Here is a 26,501-nt window from a genome sequence, read left to right as displayed (position 1 = left end):
AATACCAACACAGTCAGACAACAATACAGTCCAACACAGTCGGACAACAGCACAGTCCAACACAGTCGGACAACAGCACATTCCAACACAGTCGGACAACAATACAGTTCAACACAGTCGGACAACAACACAGTCCAACACAGTCGGACAACAACACAATCCAACACAGTCAAGCAACACATCCTAATGGTACGTTCACATTGTCCAGTTCACATGTCCTTATAGGACCAGTGTAGATTACATATTTACAGCACTGTGGTGTTAACAGCTATGGTGCTAACAGCTGCGGTGCTAACAGCTGCGGTGCTAACAGCTGTGGCGCTAACAGCTGTGGTGCTAACAGCTGTGGTGCTAACAGCTGCGCTGTGGTGCTAACAGCTGCGGTGCTAACAGCTGTGGTGCTAACAGCTGTGGTGCTAACAGCTGCGCTGCGGTGCTAACAGCTGTGGTGCTAACAGCTGCGGTGCTAACAGCTGCGCTGCGGTGCTAACAGCTGTGGTGTTAACAGATGTGGTGCTAACAGCTGTGGTGCTAACAGCTGCGCTGCGGTGCTAACAGCTGTGGTGCTAACAGCTGTGGTGCTAACAGCTGCGCTGTGGTGCTAACAGCTGTGGTGCTAACAGCTGTGCTGTGGTGCTAACAGCTGTGGTGCTAACAGCTGCGCTGCGGTGCTAACAGCTGTGGTGCTAACAGCTGCGCTGCGGTACTAACAGCTGTGGTGCTAACAGCTGCGGTGCTAACTGCTGCGCTGCGGTGCTAACAGCTGTGGTGCTAACAGCTGTGGTGCTAACAGCTGCGGTGCTAACAGCTGTGGCGTTAACAGCTGCGGTGCTAACAGCCGTGCATATTAGGGCACACACACTGATAGGAGCATAAGATGGCCTCCATCCCAAATGGCACCCTATTCCCTGCATAGTGCACTAGTTTTGACCAGAGCCCTATCAGCCCTGGTCAAAAGTAGTACACTACACTCTAAGAAAAAAAGGGTTCCAAAAGGATCCTTCGGCTGTTCCCATAGGAGAACCCTTTTTGGTTCCAGGTAAAACACTTTTTGGTTCCAGGTAGAACCCTTTTGAGCTCCATGTACAACCCTCTGTGGAAAGGGTTCTACATGGAACCCAAAATGGTTCTACTTGGAACCAAAAGGTTTTTTACAAGGAACCAGAAAGGGTTATTCAAAGGGTTCTCCTATGGGGACAGCCGAAGAACCCTTTTAGGTTCTAGATAGCACCTTTCTTTCTAAGAGTGTACATAGGGAATAGAGTGCAACTTGGGATGCAGAGATTGGTTCAGATGGGATCCATCTGAGCCTGAGGAGAGACAAGCGGAGAGCATTAAACCATTACTGGGAGATCTGAATCACAACAAAGCAAATACTGGTGTGGCTGGAAGGGGAGAGAACGACAGAAACCAGGAAGAAATCAATCTGACTGTCTGACCGTCTTTCTGTCTGTCTGACTCTCTATCTGTCTGTCTGTCTGTCTGTCTGTCTGTCTGTCTGTCTGTCTGTCTGTCTGTCTGTCTGTCTGTCTGTCTGTCTGTCTGACTGTCCGTCTGTCTGTCTGACCATCTGACTGTCTTTCTGTCTGTCTGACTGTCTATTTGTCTGTCTGACCGTCTGACTGTCTTTCTGACCATCTGTCTGACCGTCTGACTGTCTTTCTGTCTGTCTGACTGTCTGTCTGTCTGTCTGTCTGACCGTCTATCTGTCTGTCTGACCGTCTGACTGCCTTTCTGACTGTCTGTCTGTATGTCTGTCTCTCTGTCTGACCGTCTTTCTGACTGTCTTTCTGTCTGTCTGACTGTCTATCTGACTGTCTGACGTCTATCTGTCTGTCTGACCGTCTAACTGTCTTTTTGTCTATTTGTCTGTCTGACTGTCTATCTGATCTTCTGACCATCTGTCTGTCTGTATGTCTGTCTGTCTGACTGTCTATCTGACTGTCTGTCTATCTGTCTGTCTGTCTGTATATCTGTCTGTCTGACCATCTATCTATCTGTCTGTCTGTCTGACCACCTGACTGTCTTTCTGACTGTCTGTCTGTCTCTCTGTCTGTCTGCCTGTCTGACTGTCTGTCTGTCTCTCTGTCTGTCTGCCTGTCTGACTGTCTGTCTGTCTCTCTGTCTGTCTGCCTGTCTGACTGTCTGACTGACTGTCTGCCTGTCTGACTGTCTGACTGACTGTCTGCCTGTCGGAGTGTCAGGACCAGAGTGAGCTGGATCATCCAGACAGACAGTCAGTCAGTCAGACACGTGTCGGCTTAGCAACAGAACAGAACAGCTGTCTGGGGTTTAACGCCGACATGGCTCACCACTATGTGACTCTGATATAGATAAACAGAGTTGGTGGTAATGGTAAACAGAGTTCAACAACCTCCATGTTATCACCAACACTGTACCTTCTGGTGTATGTTCTGTGATAAGACATTCTAAGTACTGAATGGGTATGTGTGCCACTTCGACAGAACAGCCACAATGTGCTAGTGAGATAGAATGGGTGTTATAGGGGTGTCATATTCTGGGTAATATGATTTTGGGGACAAGCAGGGAAACAGAGACGCCCTCTGGCACCCTGTCACCCAGAGTCAGCCGGGGCTACGGGTCACATGACACCACCGTATGTGTGTGTGTGTGTATTTGTCTGTGTGTGTGTGTGTGTGTGTGTGTGTGTGTGTGTGTATTTGTCTGTGTGTGTGTGTGTGTGTGTGTGTGTGTGTGTGTGTGTGTGTGTGTGTGTGTGCATTTGTCTGTGTGTGTGTGTGTGCCTGTGTGTGTGTGTGCCTGTGTGTGTGTGTGTGTGTGTGTGTGTGTGTGTGTGTGTGTGTGTGTGTGTGTGTGTGTGTGTGTGTGTGTGTGTGTGTGTGTGTGTGTCTAGACAGCTTATTAGCACACAGCCAAAACATCAGGCTCCTCCTAGACGGTAACGCTTTCTTCCGACAAATGGTACGTTTAGGAAAAGCTCCCCACCATCAACCTCATTAAAGCCAGCCTCCCATACTGCACCATACAGTAAACAGATAGGGTTACTGCAGGCTAAAAATATGCAATGGCGTCAAAGTATACCCTCTAGCCTGGGACTCACAGAGGGAAACAGGGGTGTGCGTCACGGACTGTCGGAGATTAGAGAAAGACAGAGACAGACAGATAGACAGTCAGTCAGACAGACAGATAGACAGTCAGTCAGTCAAACACACAGATAAACATTCAGTCAGACAGACAGAGAGACAGTCAGACAGGGAGAAAGACAGACAGATAAGGAGATGGGGAGACAGACAGACAGACAGACAGACAGACAGACAGACAGACAGACAGACGGGGAGACAGACAGACAGATAGACAGTCAGTCAGACAGGGAGCCAGCCAGTCAGACAGACAGACAGACAGACAGACAGACAGACAGATAGACAGTCAGACAGACAGACAGACATACATACATACAGACAGACAGACAGACAGACAGACAGACAGACAGACAGACAGACAGACAGACAGACAGACAGACAGACAGACAGACAGACAGACAGACAGACAGACAGACAGATAGACAGTCAGTCAGACAGACAGACAGACAGACAGACAGACAGACAGACAGACAGACAGACAGACAGAGATACAGTCAAAAGACAGGGAGAAAGACAGACAGATAAGGAGACGGGGAGACAGACAGACAGACAGACAGACAGACAGACAGACAGACTAAAAGTATTTAGTCAGCCACCAATTGTGCAAGTTCTCCCACTTAAAAAGATGAGAGAGGCCTGTAATTTTCATCATAGGTACACGTCAACTATGACAGACAAATTGAGAAAAAAAATTCCAGAAAATCACATTGTAGGATTTTTTATGAATTTATTTGCAATTTTGGTGGAAAATAAGTATTTGGTCACCTACAAACAAGCAAGATTTCTGGCTCTCACAGACCTGTAACTTCTTCTTTAAGAGGCTCCTCTGTCCTCCACTCGTTACCTGTATTAATGGCACCTGTTTGAACTTGTTATCAGTATAAAAGACACCTGTCCACAACCTCAAACAGTCACACTCCAAACTCCACTATGGCCAAGACCAAAGAGCTGTCAAAGGACACCAGAAACAAAATTGTAGACTTGCACCAGGCTGGGAAGACTGAATCTGCAATAGGTAAGCAGCTTGGTTTGAAGAAATCAACTGTGGGAGCAATTATTAGGAAATGGAAGACATACAAGACCACTGATAATCTCCCTCAATCTGGGGCTCCACGCAAGATCTCACCCCGTGGGGTCAAAATGATCACAAGAACGGTGAGCAAAAATCCCAGAACCACACGGGGAGACCTAGTGAATGACCTGCAGAGAGCTGGGACCAAAGTAACAAAGCCTACCATCAGTAACACACTACGCCGCCAGGGACTCAAATCCTGCAGTGCGAGACGTGTCCCCCTGCTTAAGCCAGTACATGTCCAGGCCCGTCTGAAGTGCATTTGGATGATCCAGAAGAGGATTGGGAGAATGTCATATGGTCAGATGAAACCAAAATAGAACTTTTTGGTAAAAACTCAACTCGTCATGTTTGGAGGACAAAGAATGCTGAGTTGCATCCAAAGAACACCATACCTACTGTGAAGCATGGGGGTGGAAACATCATGCTTTTGGGCTGTTTTTCTGCAAAGGGACCAGGACGACTGATCCGTGTAAAGGAAAGAATGAATGGGGCCATGTATCGTGAGATTTTGAGTGAAAACCTCCTTCCATCAGCAAGGGCATTGAAGATGAAACGTGGCTGGGTCTTTCAGCATGACAATGATCCCAAACACACCGCCCGGGCAACGAAGGAGTGGCTTCGTAAGAAGCATTTCAAGGTCCTGGAGTGGCCTAGCCAGTCTCCAGATCTCAACCCCATAGAAAATCTTTGGAGGGAGTTGAAAGTCTGTGTTGCCCAGCGACAGCCCCAAAACATCACTGCTCTAGAGGAGATCTGCATGGAGGAATGGGCCAAAATACAAGCAACAGTGTGTGAAAACCTTGTGAAGACTTACAGAAAACGTTTGACCTGTGTCATTGCCAACAAAGGGTATATAACAAAGTATTGAGAAACTTTTGTTATTGACCAAATACTTATTTTCCACCATCGTTTGCCAATAAATTCATTAAAAATCCTACAAAGTGATTTTCTGGATTTTTTTTCCTCATTTTGTCTGTCATAGTTGACGTGTACCTATGATGAAAATTACAGGCCTCTCTCATCTTTTTAAGTGGGAGAACTTGCACAATTGGTGGCTGACTAAATACTTTTTTTCCCCACTGTAGATAGATAGATAGATAGATAGATAGATAGATAGATAGATAGATAGATAGATAGATAGATAGATAGATAGATAGATAGATAGATAGATAGATAGATAGATAGATAGATAGATAGATAGATAGATAGATAGATAGATAGATAGATAGATAGATAGATGAGAAGGAGGTAAGTAAGTAAGGGGGAGAAAAAACGAGACAAGATGTCCTGATTGTTTTTCTACTGTTTGTGTCTACTTGTATGTACTGGGTACTGCAATTCAACTTTTAGCTGCCAAGTACAGCCTACGTGTAATGTAATAAAACTACTACTAACTAAAAAACATACACATAGGCCTTCCCCACTCCTAAATCTGGTGTTGTGCCTGTACCTTGTGGTTTCACAATAATATTTCCAGTATTTGCAAAGTATGACCCTATTTACTTGAAAAAACACTAAAAACGAAAACAGCTTCTTGCTTTAGTGCCAAAACACTTTTGACCTAAACCACCTGAACCCTGACAAGTTCATACTGCCACTTGAACACGAGCAGTACCAACTAAACGGCTTCAAACCCTCCACTGTTTCATTTAGTAAAATTACTGCTGCGTCCCAAATGGCACGCGATTCCCTTTATAGTTTGATCCTTTTGACGAGGGCCCATAGGCCTCTGGCCAAAAGTAATGTACTGTATAGGGAACCGGGCTCCATTTGGGATGCATCCTCCATCTCAACTGATTTACACCTCAAATAGTTCTGCTGATCATCAAAAACTGTCTGCAACAACATCCACTAGGCTACACACAATGGTGAAAAGTTGATATTAGATGACTGTCGTTTCTGAGCTGTGTGGTCGGTTTCACTGTGGTAACCGACCACACTACGATCCAATGAGATCTCACATATCCACATCCAACCTGTCATATCATATTATAGTACTGTAGCTAACAGAAAGGTCATTCACAGCGACACACAGTGCTGTACATGATGGGCCCAACCTCCTAAACCCTAACCATGGTTTAACCACGGTTTCATACTAAGACCTTTTGGGCAACATCTCTCCATTGGAGAGAGGAGGAGGGGAGGAGGAGTAAACGGGGAGGAGCCTGATAGTGCCACTCACCCGTTCGACTGCATGGCTCCGCCCTGGCTCTCCGTTAGGCCCCGCCTCTGGCCCATGGCCACCTCGCAGGCGTTCTCGTTGGAGTAGAGGTTGAAGGGCGTGTTATAGACGGAGGGCTGGGGTGCGGCAGGGAGGGAGGGGGGTGAGGAGCAGGAAGACAAAGGGAAGGGTGGAGGGGGTGAGGACGGAGGAGGGGTGCGGGTTAGGCCGGCGGGGGTGAAGGCGGAGGATGCAGAGGGAATGAAGGCGGAATGAGGGGAGCGTGCGATGGGGCAGTCCCTGTCCTCGCCCCTGCAGCCCCCGAAGGGCCGTGCAGTTTTGTTGTGTGGGGCGCTGGGGGTGAGACTGGCGGGCTCAGTGGGATGGCGGTGGCTGATAATAGCCACAGGCTTAATGATCTCTGATGGCTCGACCTAAATGTCAAATCAAATCAAATGTTATTTGTCACATGCGCCGAATACAACAGGTGTAGACCTTACAGTGAAATGCTTACTTACAAGCCCTTAACCAACAATGCAATTTTAAGAAAGAATACCAAAACAAATACCAAAAAAACATTAAATAAAAAAAATATAAGAAATAAAAGTAACAAATAACTAAAGAGCAGTAGTAAAAGAACAATAGCGAGGCTATATACAGGGGGTACCAGTACCGAGTCAATGTGCGGGGGCACCGGTTAGTCGAGGTAATTGAGGTAATAGGTAGATATAGGTAGAGTTATTAAAGTGACTATGCATTGATAATAAACAGAGAGTAGCAGCAGCGTAAAAGAGAGAACAGACTATGACTAGGGTGGCTGGAGTCTTTGACAATTTATAGGGCCTTCCTCTGACACCGCCTGGTATAGAGGTCCTGGATGGCAGGAAGCTTGGTCCCAGTGATGTACTGGGCCGTACGCACTACCCTCTGTAGTGCCTTGCACTCGGAGGCCGAGCAATTGCCATACCAGGCAGTGATGCAACCAGTCAGGATGCTCTCGATGCAGCTGTAGAACTTTTTGAGGATCTGAGGACCCATGCCAAATATTTTCAGTCTCCTTAGGGAGAATAGGTTTTGTTGGTGATGTGGACACCAAGGAACTTGAAGCTCTCAACCTGCTCCACTACAGCCCCGTCGATGAGAATGGGGGTGTGCTCGGTCGTCTTCTTTTTCCTGTAGTCCACAATCATTTCCTTTGTCTTGGTCACGTTGAGGGAGAGGTTGTTGTCCTGGCACCACACGGCCAGGTCTCTGACCTCCTCCCTATAGGCTGTCTCGTCGTTGTCGGTGATCAGGCCTACCACTGTTGTGTCATCTGCAAACTGAATTATGGTGTTGGAGTCGTGCCTGGCCATGCAGTCATGAGTGAACAGGGAGTACAGGAAGGGACTGAGCACGCACCCCTGAGGGGCCCCCGTGTTGAGGATCAGCGTGGCGGATGTGTTGTTACCAACCCTTACCACCTGGGGGCAGCCCGTCAGGAAGTCCAGGATCCAGTTGCAGAGGGAGGTGTTTAGTCCCAGGGTCCTTATAGTGATGAGCTTTGAGGGCACTATGGTGTTGAACGCTGAGCTGTAGTCAATGAATAGCATTCTCACATAGGTGTTCCTTTTGATCAGGTGTGAAAGGGCAGTGTGGAGCGCAATAGAGATTGCATCATCTGTGGATCTGTTGTGGCGGTATGCAAATTGGAGTGGGTCTAGGGTTTCTGGGATAATGGTGTTGATGTGAGTCAGCCTTTCAAAGCGCATCATGGCTACAGATGTGAGTGCTACAGGTCGGTAGTCATTTAGGCAGGTTACCTTAGTGTTCTTGGGCACTGGGACTATGGTGGTCTGCTTGAAGCATGTTGGTATTACAGACAGGGAGAGGTTGAAAATGTCAGTGAAGACACTTGCCAGTTGGTCAGCGCATGCTCGGAGTACACGTCCTGGTAATCCGTCTGGCCCTGCGGCCTTGTGAATGTTGACCTGTTTAAAGGTCTTACTCACATCGGCTACGGAGAGCGTGATCACACAGTCGTCCGGAACAGCTGATGCTCTCATGCATGTTTCAGTGTTACTTGCCTCAAAGCAAGCATAGAAGTCATTTAGCTCGTCTGGTAGGCTCGTGTCACTGGGCAGCTCGCGGCTGTGCTTCCCTTTGTAGTCTGTAATAGTTTGCCAGCCCTGCCACATCCGACGAGCCGGTGTAGTACGATTCGATCTTAGTCCTGTATTGACGCTTTGCCTGTCTGATGGTTCGTCGAAGGGCATAGCGGGATTTCTTATAAGCTTCCGGGTTAGAGTCCCGCTCCTTGAAAGCAGCAGCTCTACCCTTTAGCTCAGTGTGGATGTTGCCTGTAATCCATGGCTTCTGGTTGGGGTATGTACGTATAGTCACTGTGGGGACGATGTCATCGATGCACTTATTGATGAAGCCAGTAACTGATGTGGTGTACTCCTCAATGCCATCGGAAGAATCCCGGAACATATTCCAGTCTGTGCTAGAAAAACAGTCCTGTAGCGTAGCATCTGCTTCATCTGACCACTTTTTTGTTAATAGGGTCACTGGTGCTTCCTGCTTTAGTTTTTGCTTATAAGCAGGAATCAGGAGGATATAATTATTGTCCGATTTATCAAATGGAGGTCGAGGGAGAGCTTTGTACGTGTCTCTGTGTGTGGAGTAAAGGTGGTCTAGAGTTGTTTTCCCTCTGGTTGCACATTTAACATGTTGGTAGAAATGAGGTAAAACAGATTTAAGTTTCCCTGCATTAATGTCCCCGGCCACTAGGAGCGCCGCCTCTGGATGAGCATTTTCCTGTTTGCTTATGGCCGTATACAGTTCATTGAGTGCAGTCTTAGTGCCAGCATCGGTTTGTGGTGGTAAATAGACAGCTACGAAGAATATAGATGAAAACTCTCTTGGTAGATAGTGTGGTCTACAGCTTATCATGAGATACTCTACCTCAGGCGAGCAAAACCTCAAGACTTCCTTAGATATTGTGCACCAGCTGTTGTTTACAAATATACATAGACCGCCACCCCTTGTCTTACCAGAGGCTGCTGTTCTATCCTGCCGGTACAGTGTATAACCCGCCAGCTGTATGTTATTCATGTCGTCATTCAGCCACGACTCGGTGAAACATAAGATATTACAGTTTTTTATGTCCTGTTGGTAGGATATACATGCTTCTAATTCGTCCACTTTATTATCAAGCGATTGTACGTTGGCCAATAGTATCGATGGCAAAGGCAGATTAGCCAATCGTCACCGGCTCCTTACCAGGCACCCCGATCTCCTTCCACGATATCTTATTTTCTTTCTACTGCGAATGACGGGGATGAGGGCCCTGTCGGGTGTCTGGAGCAAATCCCTCTCGTCAGACTCATTAAAGAACAATTATTCGTCCAGTTCAAGGTGAGTAATCGCTGTTCTGATGTCCAGAAGCTCTTTTCGGTCATAAGAGACGGTAGCAGCAACAATATGTACAAAATAAGTTACAAACAATGCGAAAAAACAAACAAAATAGCACGGTTGGTTAAGAGTCCATAAAACGGCAGCCATCCCCTCCGGCGCCATTTCTACAATCAGGGAGGAAAAGCATGCAGTATGCATCAACGCATCAACACATCAACACAACACATGCAACACTGATGTTTCCACAGCTCTCTTAGAAACCGCCAAAAAGGCACTTTGTAGTGGGACTTATCTTAACCAAGTTAAAGATTACCGTATAGCTCCTCCCTTTCGCTTAGAAATCGTTAAAAGGCTAAATTATCCCTCTGAGAACAGAGAAGCATCAGTTTATATTTGATTTGAACTGAAACCATAAAAACAATGGAACAACTAGGCAACTATCGTAAGAAAATGGAACAACATAGAATGACTTCACAAATGGTGGTCATGTTCCCAGCATGCAACACAGATGTTGTGTGACATCATTTCAGAGGGGCCCAATTTATGCAAAGACATTCAATATCAATCAAATTAACTATGTTCACTTTTTTACAGTAACTGGCAGTAATACAGGACAGGGAGATGGATTTACCAATGCTGAATCAGATATTTTGTTAGGTCTGTACCTGGCTTAAAGGGGGAGAGAATCACATCAGTAATAAACATACGTACCTTCGGGGCCACGGGGGGTTTTGGGATGGTGGAGGCTCTGCGAAGACAAGAAGAGAATTATGTAGTGGATGTAAATGTATGTTGGCTGGGGTATATCGGTGAAATCACAACTTCCCTGAGATCTAAAGCCAAGATTAGAATCTCGCTCTGTCAGCTAAGACGGCTGGCGTTGAGTTGTGTGTGTTCTTGTGCAGAAGGTTGGGAGTTCGATCCCCACTCGGGTCAGAACAGAATGCACTCGGTTACAAATACGCCAGCATTATCAGCCATGAACACACTGGGACCAAATCATGTGTCGATGTAACTGTGTCCACATTGCAAATGATACACAGAACACGAAAACAGTCACACATACATTGGCTTGCGAAAGTATTAATTATAGTACTTCCTTCTCCTTATATGACTTTGGGAATGCGCTTGTATGCCTTATCACTTCTTGCTTCAGTGTGTCATTTTCCACAGAATTCTGAGGTCGTTTGGATGTGAAGGGCCACTTTATACAGTGACTTGCGAAAGTATTCACCCACCTTGGCATTTTTCCTATTTTGTTGCCTTACAACCTGGAATTAAAACGGTTTTTGGGGGGTTTGTATCATTTGACTAACACAACATGCCTACCACTTTGAAGATGCAAAATTTTTGTATTGTGAAACAAACAAGAAATAAGACAAAAAAGCAGAAAACTTGAGCGTGCATAACTATTCACCCCCCCAAAGTCAATACTTTGTAGAGCCACCTTTTGCAGCAATTACAGCTGCAAATCTCTTGGGGTATGTCTCTATAAGCTTGGCACATCTAGCCACTGGGATTTCTGCCCATTCTTCATTGCAAAACTGCTCCAGCTCCTTCAAGTTGGATGGGTTCCGCTGGTGTACAGCAATCTTTAAGTCATACCACAGATTCTCAATTGGATTGAGGTCTGGGCTTTGACTAGGCCATTTCTTGACATTTAAATGTTTCCCCTTAAACCACTCGAGTGTTGCTTTAGCAGTATGCTTAGGGTCATTATACTGCTGGAAGGTGAACCTCCGTCCCAGTCTCAAATGTCTGGAAGACTGAAACAGGTTTCCCTTCAAGAATTTCCCTGTATTTAGCGCCATCCATCATTCCTTCAATTCTGACCAGTTTCCCAGTCCCTGCTGATCAAAAACATCCCCACAGCATGATGCTGCCACCACCATGCTTCACTGTGGGGATGGTGTTCTCGGGGTGATGAGAGGTGTTGGGTTTGTGCCAAACATAGCGTTTTCCTTGATGGCCAAAAAGCTCAATTTTAATCTCATCTTACCAGAGTACCTTCTTCCATATGTTTGGGGAGTCTCCCACATGCCTTTTGGCGAACACCAAATGTGTTTTCTTTTTTCTTTTTCTTTAAGCAATGGCTTTTTTCTGGCCACTCTTCCGTAAAGCCCAGCTCTGTGGAGTTTACGGCTTAAAGTGGTCCTATGGACAGATACTCCAATCTCCGATGTGGAGCTTTGCAGCTCCTTCAGGGTTATCTTTGGTCTCTTTGTTGCCTCTCTGATTAATGCCCTCCTTGCCTGGTCCGTGAGTTTTGGTGGGCGGCCCACACTTGGCAGGTTTGTTGTGGTGCCATATTCTTTCCATTTTTTAATAATGGATTTAATGGTGCTCCGTGGGATGTTCAAAGTTTCTGATATTTTTTTATAACCCAACCCTGATCTGTACTTCTCCACAACTTTGTCCTTGGTCTTCATGGTGCCGCTTGCTTGGTGGTGCCCCTTGCTTAGTGGTGTTGCAGAATCTGGGGCCTTTCAGGACAGGTGTATATATACTGAGATCATGTGACAGATCATGTGACATTTAGATTGCACACAGGTGGACTTTATTGAACTACTTATGTGACTTCTGAAGGTAATTGGTTGCAGAATCTTATTTAGGGGCTTCATAGCAAAGGGGGTGAATACATATGCACGCACCACTTTTCCGTTATTTTTTTCATTTCACTTCACCGATTTGGACTATCTTGTGTATATCCATTACATGAAAATCCATTTAAATTACAGGTTGTAATGCAACAAAATAGGAAAAACGCCAAGGGGGATGAATACTTTTGCAAGGCACTGTAGCTTTACTAAAAAGTGTCTGTTTTCAATTTGTAAAGCCTCAACTGCATGCAGGCCCCATTGCTGCAGACATTAGACCTGCCACAGTAGCACTCTTGATATTCCTAAGAGCATTCTGTTCTGCTAAGGTCATCTTTGAATTTTTCTGGGAGTTGAAATAAACCCCCTGCAATTATGAGGGAAACATTTTGACTTGAGATTTGAATGGAGCGCAAGAGGCAGTTGCTGAGAGGTTGTTGTCATCGAACTTGGCAGCATCCAAAAGTGATCCCTGTCTGTGAAACTTGAATTACAGACAGAAAGAACACACGCCACATTAGATGCCAGCTGTTGAAAGTCAATTAAAACAACCCATCTATTTGATACTCTTGAATCTGGTGCCCTGAAGAGACTGGCTAAAGCTGGCCCTCAGAGACATTTGAATGTCAGCAGCTAGATTAAACATTCTAGAACATCTCAGAGTCACCATAAACCTTTCCAGAAAGTTTTCCCTGACCCTCTCTGACCCTGCTTACAGCCTCTTCCCTTGGCCAAGTTTCCCTTGTAAAGAGGTCTTCTGAGCTCAACGGGAGGAGAAATAAAGGGTAAATAATTGTAGTTTCAAGCTGAAAGACCCTCTCCTGTAATGATTATAAACAACTTTGAACAGTCAACTTTTGACTTTGAAATGTGAACAAAATATAATGGAAAAAGAGTTGCACTCGCTTAAGCTAATGAGCTAATGACCATCAAGCTTGACATAAAGCAAAAACGGACGCAAGAACAGGTCTCAGTAAATTTAGCAGCCGGTGGCCGTTTACCTGCGGCCCCCTGTCTTAAGCCATTAGAGTATCCCTCCATCTGGGCTGTATTACAGGGGACATCAATTAGAGGAGATATGATAGCCTATTAATCCTACACTCCCACGTCTCTCCTGTCCTGCCTGGGGACAGCTCAGCATCCCAGAGCATAACCAAAGTGCCCTGACACCTCGGCATTAATCTCCCTTCGGGCCGGGGTGAAGTCTCCCGTAGGTACAGATTTAGGATCAGCTTCCCCTCCCACAATCCAAACCTTAACCATTAGTGGGGGAAATGCTAAACTGACCCAAGATCAGTGTCTAGGGGAAACTTCACCTGACACCTCGGCATCCATCTTCCTCCCACAGTGCCTGCTGACCTGTGGATGGATCAGCCATCTCAATCACACCCCACAGCTTGCACAAGCCCCTTCACAGGTCAGCCTATGGGAATGTGTTAGGGTCAGAGAGAGAGGGGGGGGGGGGACTACCGCTGTGTACTGACTGAAGCATAGCAATGAATAAATAAGATTGAAAGCACAAGCAACAATCTGATCAGATTGTCGCTTGTGTTTGTAGACAAGGTTCAATCAAACTTCCAGGCATCCTTTCAGTGAGCTTGTCTGTGTGTCCATTGGCTTTGAAATAATGTCTTAGTTCAATATGGCTGGGCTTTTACAGTGTGTTGGGTGTATTGTATGTTCTGTGTGCTCTGTTACTGTGGATGCAGACACTGACGGATGACTCCAACACCGACGGATGACTCCAACACTGGCGGATGACTCCAACACTGACGGATGACTCCAACACTGACGCATGACTCCAACACTGACGGATGACTCCAACACTGGCGGATGACTCCAACACTGACGGATGACTCCAATACTGACACTGACGGATGACTCCAACACTGACGGATGACTCCAATACTGACACTGACGGATGACTCCAACACTGACGGATGACTCCAACACTGACGGATGACTCCAACACTGTGCCATGACGTGGTATCAGCTTCCACAGAGCAGAACATGTTGAATCAATAAAGCCCAGTGTTAGATTTACTGCGGAAGATGAGAATGAGGTCAGAGCCAGGAGAGATCAGGTGAAGGGGAGCGCGCCTCCTCCTCTTCCCCAGGGATGGAGGCAGTTTGGTGGTGAGAGAACAGAGGTTGTGCAGGCGCTCTGGAGGTGCTCTGGAGGTTCCTCCAACCACTTTCCCTGACTGTGATGCCTTGTATACACGCCACGCCACTCCCCTCCTGTCTTTGACTGAGTTTTATGGGGGGAGACATTTCACACAAGCGCTCTTTATGTGTGTAACCCCATAAAAATAATGTGTTTTATGCCTTGACTGGACGAGGCTGTAAATACTTAATGCTCCCAATACATAAACACACCCCATATGGGTGCACCCTCAGACAAACACACACACACACACACACACAGACACACACTCACAAACTCACACACTCACACACACACACACTCCCTAGGTCCCTGGGATAATGCAGTTATTTGATTCTGTGCACTGCCATTTGGCAGACAGACTGGTTCAAGGCAGTGTTATGACAGAATGGTACACAGCCTAGTTTGGGGGAACCTGTGAAGGTTTACAGCATCATAACCTGCTCACATCCCACAGTAAAGCAAGGTGGTGCATACACGCTTTGCACCCACACACACACACACACACACACACACACACACACACACCACACACACACTCAAACACAAGCACACACACACACACACACACACACACACACACAACACACACACAACACCCACACAGACAGACACACAGACAGACAGGCAGGGCGCGGTCCCATGGATGCCAGGCAGGTCGTGCCAGAGCACATTTCATGGGCTGTGGAATAACACAAAGGACAGGCTGTGGAATAACACAAAGGACAGGCTGTGGAATAACACAAAGGACAGGCTGTGGAATAACACAAAGGACAGGCTGTGGAATAACACAAAGGACAGGCTGTGGAATAACACAAAGGACAGGCTGTGGAATAACACAAAGGACAAACGGCTGGTCAATCCACTTCCTAACACCTGCACACAGACTCTCACAGCAGCAGCACAACATGCTGCTTCCATGATGTGTTCAGCGCGTAAGGTTTACAAATCAGAAGCTTTGACTAAGACCAAGAGGCTGACACGTAAGGTTTAAACATCTAAAGCTCTGACTAAGACCAAGAGGCTGACACGTAAGGTTTAAACATCTAAAGCTCTGACTAAGACCAAGAGGCTGACGCGTAAGCGTGAAAACACAAATTGAGGAGCAGTGTGCTGGTTTGTCGTTTCCTGGAAGATACTAGCACATTATTGTTTGCAACAAGAGACCGGTTTTGTTTTGTATCGCTTTGGTACTATTTTTACAAGTATGTGGTAAAATTTCACAACTCTTGGTCCAAAACTCAAAACAGTTCATCAAAAAGGCTTTTTTTTTTTTTTTTACTTTAAGCACATTTTCAATTGACTAAGTACAACACACAAAATCACACAGTAACTTTTAGAAATACCTTTCATATAAAGTAATTGCCTTTCACAATGCAATGCTCACAATACTTTTCATATGATTCTCTTCTCATTTGTTTAAATACATTTGACCATCTCTTATTCCAACTGCGCTTAATGGTTAATCACTTAACCGTTTGGTAAACCTATTGACTTTATATTGGTTTGTCTACTATATATGGATTACATGTGTGTTTGTCAAGTATAAACATCTAAATTACATGTATGACACATGATAACCATACATAATGACTACTTGTTACTGCTAATTGATTTCACATAGTGGTAATCACAATTGGTCACCATATAAAAGGGGGTGTGTGAACACTTGCAATTTCTTTCACCATGGAGCAGGATAGACAACAAGGGAGAGGAAGAAATCAAAGAGCTGGTGGACAAGGGGCCCGTCAGAGAGGAGGGCATGGGGCCCGTCAGAGAGGAGGGCATGGGGCCCGTCAGAGAGGAGGGCATGGGGCCCGTCAGAGAGGAGGGCATGGGACCCGTCAGAGAGGAGGGCATGGGGCCCGTCAGAGAGGAGGGCATGGGGCCCATCAGAGAGGAGGGCATGGGGCCCGTCAGAGAGGAGGGCATGGGGCCCGTCAGAGAGGAGGGCATGGGACCCGTCAGAGAGGAGGGCATGGGACCCGTCAGAGAGGAGGGCATGGGGCCCGTCAGAGAGGAGGGCATGGGACCCGTCAGAGAGGAGGGCATGGGGCCCGTCAGAGAGGAGGGCATGGGGCCCGTCAGAGAGGAGGGCATGGGACCCGTCAGAGAGGAGGGCATGGGGCCCGTCAGAGAGGAGGGCATGGGGCCCGTCAGAGAGGAGGGCATGGGGCCCGTCAGAGAGGAGGGCATGGGGCCCGTCAGAGAGGAGGGCATGGGGCCCGTCAGAGAGGAGGGCATGGGACCCGTCAGAGAGGAGGGCATGGGGCCCGTCAGAGAGGAGGGCATGGGGCCCGTCAGAGAGGAGGGCATGGGCCCCGTCAGAGAGGAGGGCATGGGGCCCGTCAGAGAGGTCAGAGAGGTGGGCATGGGCCCCATCAGAGAGGAGGGCATGGGACCCATCAAAGAGGTCAGAGAGGTGGGCATGGGCCCCATCAAAGAGGTCAAAGAGGTGGGCATGGGCCCCATCAAAGAGGTCAAAGAGGTGGGCATGGGCCCCGTCAAAGAGGTCAAAGAGGTGGGCATGAGAGAGAGGGAGGCAGACGTCAGGGATCTGTTGTGTCTAATGAAGTCTGGGCCATTGTCGTTGACCATGTGGTAAACAGAGGCCTTACCATGACAGAGGCTGACAGATTAGTTCACCTCGATCTGGAAAGATCAACTGTCAATTCAATCGTGAGAACATTTTGCCAAGAAAACCGGTAAGTCTGCAGGATATGCATTATGCTTTACCATTACATTTATAGTAAATTACATATTGTAATGCATGTAAATTCACAAAACATGTTACAGTATTCTTACAGTATGATCTATTGACAGTATACTCTGTTCTACCCTCAGAATTGACAGAAGACCCAGTGGCTGTGTGCTGACCGACCAGCAGGAGTGGGCAGTGGTGGAAGTGGTGAGGGCCAGGAATGACATACGGCTGTCTGAAATAAAGCAGGCCATTGAGGCGAACGATGACACCTTTACCAATGTGGCATCCATCAGCCTACCAACAATCGCCTGCCTTTTGAAGAGACACCAGGTATCTATGGAACACATTTACCTGGTGCCTTTTGAAGAGACACCAGGTATCTATGAAACACATTTACCTGGTGCCTTTTGAAGAGACACCAGGTATCTATGGAACACATTTACCTGGTGCCTTTTGAAGAGACACCAGGTATCTATGAAACACATTTACCTGGTGCCTTTTGAAGAGACACCAGGTATCTATGGAACACATTTACCTGGTGCCTTTTGAAGAGACACCAGGTATCTATGAAACACATTTACCTGGTGCCTTTTGAGAGAAACAACGACCGGGTGAAACAACTGTGGGCCGAGTATGTTCAGGTACAGCCCCATACTGTACATGTATACTGTATTATTGTTACTATTAATGCACAAGCTACTTCACAATATCATAATGGAACTATACTGTAAAAAAGAACTAACCAAAATATATTGTTAGAGGGTGATGGTGCTTGATGCTGCTGATGAAGCTGGCTTCAACCTGGCCAAAACTTGGAGTCGTGGGCGGAACCGCATCGGCCAATGGGCGACCGTCCAAGTGCCTGGACAACGTGGGGGACACATCTCCATGTGCGCAACTATCTCTGAAGATATTGTGGTAGGACGCAGGCCATTACGTGGATCCTACAACGCTGCACACCTCATTGTGTTTCTCAATTAAATTTAGCAGGCCTGTCAAGGTGAAGGGGTCACCTATGTCATTGAGTGGGACAACGTCAGGTTCCACCATGCAGAGGTGGTTCAGGCATGGTTTTGGGCCCATCCCCGATTCATGACCCTATACCTGCCCCCATACTCTCCTTTCCTCAACACTATTGAGGAATTATTTTCAGCATGGAGTTGGAAGGTCTACGATCACCCTCCCCATGAGCATGCCACCCTCCTTCTGGCCATGGATGAGGCATGCGACGACATCAATGCAGACCAATGTCAAGCTTGGATTCGCCATGCCGAAAGGTTTTTCCTGCGGCGCATGAACAATGAGGACATACAATGTGATGTGGATGAGAATTTATGGCCAGATGCTCAACAGGCTTGATGCAAATTAATGCGTGCTAAACGTTATGTTTTATTTTCATTCATTTAATTTGTTTCATTTAATTTCTTACATTTGATTAAAGACAGTACACCTATGTCGCAATTATATACAGTGGGGAAAAAAAGTATTTAGTCAGCCACCAATTGTGCAAGTTCTCCCACTTAAAAAGATGAGAGAGGCCTGTAATTTTCATCATAGGTACACGTCAACTATGACAGACAAATTGAGAAAAGAAAATCCAGAAAATCACATTGTAGGATTTGTAATGAATTTATTTGCAAATTATGGTGGAAAATAAGTATTTGGTCACCTACAAACAAGCAAGATTTCTGGCTCTCACAGACCTGTAACTTCTTCTTTAAGAGGCTCCTCTGTCCTCCACTCGTTACCTGTATTAATGGCACCTGTTTGAACTTGTTTTCAGTATAAAAGACACCTGTCCACAACCTCAAACAGTCACACTCCAAACTCCACTATGGCCAAGACCAAAGAGCTGTCAAATGACACCAGAAACAAAATTGTAGACCTGCACCAGGCTGGGAAGACTGACTCTGCAATAGGTAAGCAGCTTGGTTTGAAGAAATCAACTGTGGGAGCAATTATTAGGAAATGGAAGACATTCAAGACCACTGATAATCTCCCTCGATCTGGGGCTCCACGCAAGATCTCACCCCGTGGGGTCAAAATGATCACAAGAACGGTGAGCAAAAATCCCAGAACCACACGGGGGGACCTAGTGAATGACCTGCAGAGAGCTGGGACCAAAGTAACAAAGCCTAACATCAGTAACACACTACGCCGCCAGGGACTCAAATCCTGCAGTGCTAGACGTGTCCCCCTGCTTAAGCCAGTACATATCCAGGCCCGTCTGAAGTTTGCTAGAGTGCATCCAGAAGAGGATTGGGAGAATGTCATATGGTCAGATGAAACCAAAATATAACTTTTTGGTAAAAACTCAACTCGTCGTGTTTGGAGGACAAAGAATGCTGAGTTGCATCCAAAGAACACCATACCTACTGTGAAGCATGGGAGTGAAAACATCATACTTTGGGGCTGTTTTTCTGCAAAGGGACCAGGACGACTGATCCGTGTAAAGGAAAGAATGAATGGGGCCATGTATCATGAGATTTTGAGTGAAAACCTCCTTCCATCAGCAAGGGCATTGAAGATGAAACGTGGCTGGGTCTTTCAGCATGACAATGATCCCAAACACACCGCCCGGGCAACGAAGGAGTGGCTTCGTAAGAAGTATTTCAAGGTCCTGGAGTCTCCAGATCTCAACCCCATAGAAAATCTTTGGAGGGAGTTGAAAGTCCGTGTTGCCCAGCGACAGCCCCAAAACATCACTGCTCTAGAGGAGATCTGCATGGAGGAATGGGCCAAAATACCAGCAGCAGTGTGTGAAAACCTTGTGAAGACTTACAGAAAACGTTTGACCTGTGTCATTGCCAACAAAGGGTATATAACAAAGTATTGAGAAACTTTTGTTATTGACCAAATACTTATTTTCCACCATAATTTGCAAATAAATTCATAAAAAATCCTACAATGTGATTTTCTGGATTTTCTTTTCTCATTTTGTCTGTCATAGTTGACGTGTACCTATGATGAAAATTACAGGCCTCTCTCATCTTTTTAAGTGGGAGAACTTGCACAATTGGTGGCTGACTAAATACTTTTTTCCCCCACTGTATTGGATAGATATTATGGAAATTATAGATTTTCTGTCAATTTTGTTGGGTAATGTAAATGTATTACCAAATGTGAAAATTGTGTAATTTACATATTACTTTCAGCACTTCTAAGGGCGATTTGAATCACGTACTGTATCTTGCATTGTTTGCTATTGGATTAACTGATAGTTAAAATGACAAAATTGAAAATATATAATTATGTTGTGTTTTGGTGATTGAACCAATGTTGTGATTACATTACACAATAAACGTATATTTTGAATCAATGGTTGTGTGGTGAGAGATGTTTACAATCCAAATTAATGCACAATGACAGGTTTTGAATGAAAGACTGGCTGCATTACAAGTGTGACCAGTTTTGGAGTTGTGAAAATGTACTACGTACTTGTGAAAATAGTACCAAAGCGATTTTTTTTTTAAACGAACTCAGATGTGAGTGCTTTTTATTTATTTTAGAAATCGTACAAAAATAAAGGGAAGATAGATATGCCTTGATATGGCCATAAGGATTCTGTTTCGTATCAGATGGAGCGCATAGATAACAGCTCCCATTAGGGCTGAGGTATGCACTACATGACGAAAAATGAAGTGATATTAAAACTTGTCCTTTCCCATGGGAGCCTAATGCTAATTACCAAGACTATATGCCCTTCTGGAAACATGACTGTAGAGCCCTAATTGATGTACTGGCTCACTAATACCTTCCAGCTACTGAGCAAGACTTGACCGCTGGGTTTTTCTTTCATTAATAACTAAATGTCCTCCTCCTCCTTCTCCCCCTCCTCCTTCTTCTCCTCCTCCTTCTCCTTCTCCTCCTTCTTCTTCTCCTCCTCCTCCTCCTTCTCCTCCTCCTCCTCCTCCTCCTTCTCCTCCTCCTCCTCCTCCTCCTTCTTCTCCTCCTCCTTCTTCTCCTCCTCCTCCTTCTCCTCCTCCTCCTTCTTCTCCTCCTCCTCCTCCTCCTCCTTCTCCTCCTCCTCCTCCTCCTCCTCCTCCTCCTCCTCCTCCTTCTCCTCCTCCTCCTCCTCCTCCTCCTCCTCCACCTCCTTCTCCTCCTCCTCCTTCTTCTTCTCCTCCTTTCCTCTTGTTTTTCTTTTTCTCCTCCTTTCTCTCTGCAGTTAGGTCACTTTTATTATGCAAAAGAACCAATCAGCACAGCCTTTCCAGAAAGTAGTCGTCATTCCTGAAAGTGGGACACACTCTGAGGCCATCTCTCTCCCTTATTAGGAAGAGAGGCAGGAATGAAGTGTTTTCGGAGCACTGTTTTCCCTTAAACTGAAGCAGACAGACAGACAGACAGACAGACTCCCTTCTCTCCAGAGTGAATGTCAGGGCACCACCAAAGGCCCCTGATGGATGGGATTGTTCCCACATGTGTGTGTTGTGTTTGTGTGTGTGTGTCTGTGCGCGTGGGTGTCTGCGTGTGTATGTGTGCGAGAGCGAGAGAGAGAGAGAACACTTGTCTTTCCCCTGTGCCTCCTGGTAAGGCATGCTAATAGGCTGAGTGAGTCCCACATAACAACTTGATTCCTTGCTATTTTTAAGACCAAAGTGGAGAGTTATCTAAAAGGCACTTAAAATAGTGTGGGAAGCTGTGGCTGGTTCTTTTTATCTGGGCTCACACTACGGGGGACGGAGGTCAGACAGAGAGCGTGTGTGTGTGTGTGTGTGTGTGTGTGTGTGTGTGTGTGTGTGTGTGTGTGTGTGTGTGTGTGTGTGTGTGTGTGTGTGTGTGTGTGTGTGTGTGTGTGTGTGTGTGTGTGTGCGTGTGCATGTGTGCATGCTTGTGTGTGTGTGCACGCACGTGCACAGCAGTCATATCTCAGCAGAGGAACAAGAAGGTTGTCCAATGTCACCACAGATCCTTCTAGAAGCCTGACAATGACCAGACCTGGGGAAAATACAGATTTTAAGCCTACAGTGGTTTCCTCAATGTATTTCAACCAGATCACATACCGGTATTTCAACATTTCAAAATACTTTTAAAATATACTGTATATGGCCTGTAGATGTGGACCAAAGTGCAGTCTACGATGAGCATCAATATGACCAGACGGTCTGGGGTCAAAACACAAAGACAGCTTCCAGACTATGAACCTATAACCTCAGGCTAAACCTAAATTCAATTCAATTTCATTTGGATGAAGCTTTTCACTAGGAAAGCTTAACAAAGGCCCAGGCAACATGCACAAAACCAAGTATTGCACAGACAGGCATCTACTGCACAGACAGGCATCTACTGTATGATTTAACTGACAAAGATACAGCCCTATAAACAAAAGCAGTACATCACCGTGCAGTACATCACCGTACAGTACATCACCGTGCAGTACATCACCGTACAGTACATCACCGTGCAGTACATCACTGTGCAGTACATCACCGTGCAGTACATCACCGTACAGTACATCACCGTGCAGTACATCACTGTGCAGTACATCACCGTGCAGTACATCGCCGTGCAGTACATCACCGTGCAGTACATCATACAGAGCCTGCATCACAAACGGCACCCTATTGACTATGTAGTGCACAACTTTTGACATAGTGAATAGGCTGCCGTTTGGGTCACAGACAGAGAGCAGCAGAACAAGATTGAAGTAACCGTATAAGGCCTAGTAGTTTATCACGGTGGATGGACAAACCAGAGCACATCAAAGAGTCAGAAGGCTGAATCTGATCAAGGGTTTTTATCATTTTACAAGTTGTCTGTCTCATCTTTATTAAAATATAGATATTTTCCCAGAGAGTCAAACAAAACAAGCATTCACTTGAAACACTATGGTAAGTCCCCATTTGTGAGTTATAGTGGTTGTCATTGAGACCTAGGCATACTAGTAGACCTGCATGCAGACTCCCTGTCACATCTATGGAGAGTCATGGGGCACTAAATGGTGTGTGTGTGTTGTGTGTGTGTGTGTGTGTGTGTGTGTGTGTGTGTGTGTGTGTGTGTGTGTGTGTGTGTGTGTGTGTGTGTGTGTGTGTGTGTGTGTGTGTGTGTGTGTGTGTGTGTGTGTGTGTGGACGTGTTTAACTATACCTGTGGTGACCAGAAGAAGGTTAGAATTAGTGTTAGGGTTAGAATTAGGTTTAGGGTTAGGTTTAGGAGATAGGGTTAGGTTTGGGTTAGGGTTAAGGTTAGGTTTTTGGGTTAAGGTTGGGGTTAGGGTTAGGGTTAGGGTACGGGTTAGGTTTGGGGTTAGGGGGTTAGGGAAAATTGGATTTTGAATGGGACTGAATTGTATGTCCCCACAAAGGTAGCTGTGCAATACTGTGTGTGTGTGTGTGTGTGTGTGTGTGTGTGTGTGTGTGTGTGTGTGTGTGTGTGTGTGTGTGTGTGTGTGTGTGTGTGTGTGTGTGTGTGTGTGTTTGTGTTAGGAGTGAGGCCCCTTGTTATCTTTTCAAATCTAATGTAGTCTTTTATAGCTATGGTTCCTAACAGACTGACCCGGCCTAGAACCAAACACACAGTGTATCAATGAGGCATGCAGGGAGGCTGCGTCTGGTGTGTTTATAACAGTCTAAACCTCATTCTTAATGAGTCTTGTTTATAACAGTCTAAACATCATTCTTAATGAGTCTTGTTTATAACAGTCTAAACCTCATTCTTAATGAGTCTTGTTTATAACAGTCTAAACCTCATTCTTAATGAGTCTTGTTTATAACAGTCTAAACCTCATTCTTAATGAGTCTTGTTTATAACAGTCTAAACCTCATTCTTAATGAGTCTTGTTTATAACAGTCTAAACCTCATTCTTTAATGAGTCTTGTTTATAACAGTCTAAACCTCATTCTTAATTAGTCTTGTTTATAACAGTCTAAACCTCATTCTTTAATGAGTCTTGTTTATAACAGTCTAAACCTAATTCTTTAATGAGTCTTGTTTATAACAGTCTAAACCTCATTCTTAATTAGTCTTGTTTATAACAGTCTAAACCTCATTCTTTAATGAGTCTTGTTTATAACAGTCTAAACCTCATTCTTAATGAGTCTCCTGTCAAGGCGTTATACTTCCTCAACGTTTTCCTAAAGGCGCCTCCACCACAATGCATTAAAATCCTGTCTAAAAGACTTCTATTGGAATTGTATAAACAAATTACTCAAGGCCAGCACTTGGAGTGAGGCCAGGCATTTGGTGTGTGTGTGTGTGTGTGTGTGTGTGTGTGTGTGTGTGTGTATGTGTGTGTGTGTGTGTGTGTGTGTGTGTGTGTGTGTGTGTGTGTGTGTGTGTGTGTGTGTGTGTGTGTGTGTGTGTGTGTGTGTGTGTGTGTGTGTGTGTGTGTGTGTGTGTGTGTGTGTGTGTGTGTGTGTGTGTGTGTGTGTGTGTGTGTGTGTGTGTGCGTGTGTGTGTGTGTGTGTGCGTGCGTGTGTGTGCGACCATGACTCTACACACATCCTGTCAGAGCCAAGTCAACCTACTTGGTCCCACGTAGAGGGAAAGTCACAACCACCGAATGGTTTTGCCTTTTAGATCATAATGAATAAGATTAAATGGACAGAGGGGACCTGATTCTAGATCAGCACTACTCAGAGACACTTAATGTATTTGGGCACCTAAAGTCAAGGGGTGTGAATACTTTCTGAAGGCACTGTATTATTTGACAGCCATGAAGCTGCTTATACAGTGTATATGTGCTTGTTTTCTCTCAGGCAGCTTCTAAGGCGGCCAAAACAGCAAGGACCCCAGCTGGGCAAAAAGCAACACTCTGAGACATGCTGTCAGTCAAAGTGATCTACAGTATAGTCGGAACAGGAACCCTTTCCAAATGGATATATATTGTACAATCGTGGTCAAAAGTTTTGAGAATGACACAAATATTAATTTTCACAAAGTCTGCTGATTCAGTTTTTATGATGGCAATTTGCATATACTCCAGAATGCTATGAAGAGTGATCAGATGAATTAATTGCAAAGTTCCTCTTTGCCATGAAAATGAACTTAATCCCCCAAAAACATTTCCACTGCATTTCAGCCCTGCCACAAAAGGACCAGCTGACATGATGTCAGTGATTATCTCGTTAACACAGGTGAGAGTGTTGACGAGGACAAGGCTGGAGATCACTCTGTCATGCTGATTGAGTTAGAATAACAGACTGGAAGCTTTAAAAGGAGGGTGGTGCTTGAAATCATTGTTCTTCCTCTGTTAACCATGGTTACCTGCAATGAAACATGTGCCGTCATCATTGCTTTGCACAAAAAGGGCTTCACAGGCAAGGATATTGCTGCTAGTAAGATTGCACCTAAATCAACCATTTATCGGCTCATCAAGAACTTCAAGGAGAGAGGTTCAATTGTTGTGAAGAAGGCTTCAGGGCGCCCAAGAAAGTCCAGCAAGCGCCAGAACCATCTCCTAAAGTTGATTCAGCTGCGGGATTGGGGCACCACCAGTGCAGAGCTTGCTCAGGAATGGCAGCAGGCAGGTGTGAGTGCATCTGCATGCACAGTGAAGCAAATACTTTTGGAGGATGGCCTGGTGTCGAGAAGGGCAGCGAGGAAGCCACTTCTCTCCAGGAAAAACATCAGGGACAGACTGATATTCTGCAAAAAGTACAGGGATTGGACTGCTGAGGACTGGGGTAAAGTCATTTTCTCTGATGAATCCCCTTTCCGATTGTTTGGGGTACCCGGAAAACACCTTGTCCGGAGAAGACAAGGTGAGCGCTACCATCAGTCCTGTGTCATGCCAACAGTAAAGCATCCTGAGACCATTCATGTGTGGGGTTGCTTCTCAGCCAAGGGAGTGAGCTCACTCACAATTTTGCCTAAGAACACAGCCATGAATAAAGAATGGTACCAACACATCCTCCGAGAGCAACTTCTCCCAACCATCCAATAACAGTTTGGTGACGAACAATGCCTTTTCCAGCATGATGGAGCACCTTGCCATAAGGCAAAAGTGATAACTAAGTGGCTCGGGGAACAAAACATCGACATTTTGGGTCCATGGCCAGGAAACTCCCCAGACCTTAATCGCATTGAGAACTTGTGGTCAATCCTCAAGAGGCAGGTGGACAAACAAAACCCCACAAATTCAGACAAACTCCAAGCATTGATTATGCAAGAATGGGCTGCCATCAGTCAGGATGTGGCCCAGAAGTTAATTGACAGCATGCCAAGGCGGATTGCAGAGGTTTTGAAAAAGAAGGGTCAACACTGCAAATATTGACTCTTTGCATAAACTTAATGTAATTGTCAAGAAAAGCCTTTTACACTTATGGAATGCATG

The 26,501-nt window shown here is 45.7% G+C and overlaps 1 protein-coding gene across 2 annotated transcripts in view; it reads right to left on the bottom strand.

Annotated features, from left to right (window-relative positions):
• pdlim5a (PDZ and LIM domain 5a) overlaps window positions 1-26,501 on the bottom strand; it is a 121,274-nt gene that overhangs the window by 47,011 nt on the left and 47,762 nt on the right. For both annotated transcript variants that reach the window (XM_084176645.1, XM_084176646.1), the window contains exons 4-5: window positions 10,469-10,505; window positions 6,380-6,792 (exon numbers count right to left, since the gene is read on the bottom strand). In XM_084176645.1, coding sequence (XP_084032771.1) covers window positions 6,380-6,792; window positions 10,469-10,505 — 450 coding nt within the window. The remainder of the gene's footprint in view (window positions 1-6,379; window positions 6,793-10,468; window positions 10,506-26,501) is intronic.

This window comes from Coregonus lavaretus (genome assembly GCF_964263955.1).
Source record: "Coregonus lavaretus genome assembly, chromosome: 14".
NCBI classification, from domain to species: Eukaryota; Metazoa; Chordata; class Actinopteri; order Salmoniformes; family Salmonidae; genus Coregonus; species Coregonus lavaretus.
Note: the sequence above shows the minus strand (reverse complement) of the source record. Positions and strands in the feature narration are given on the sequence as shown.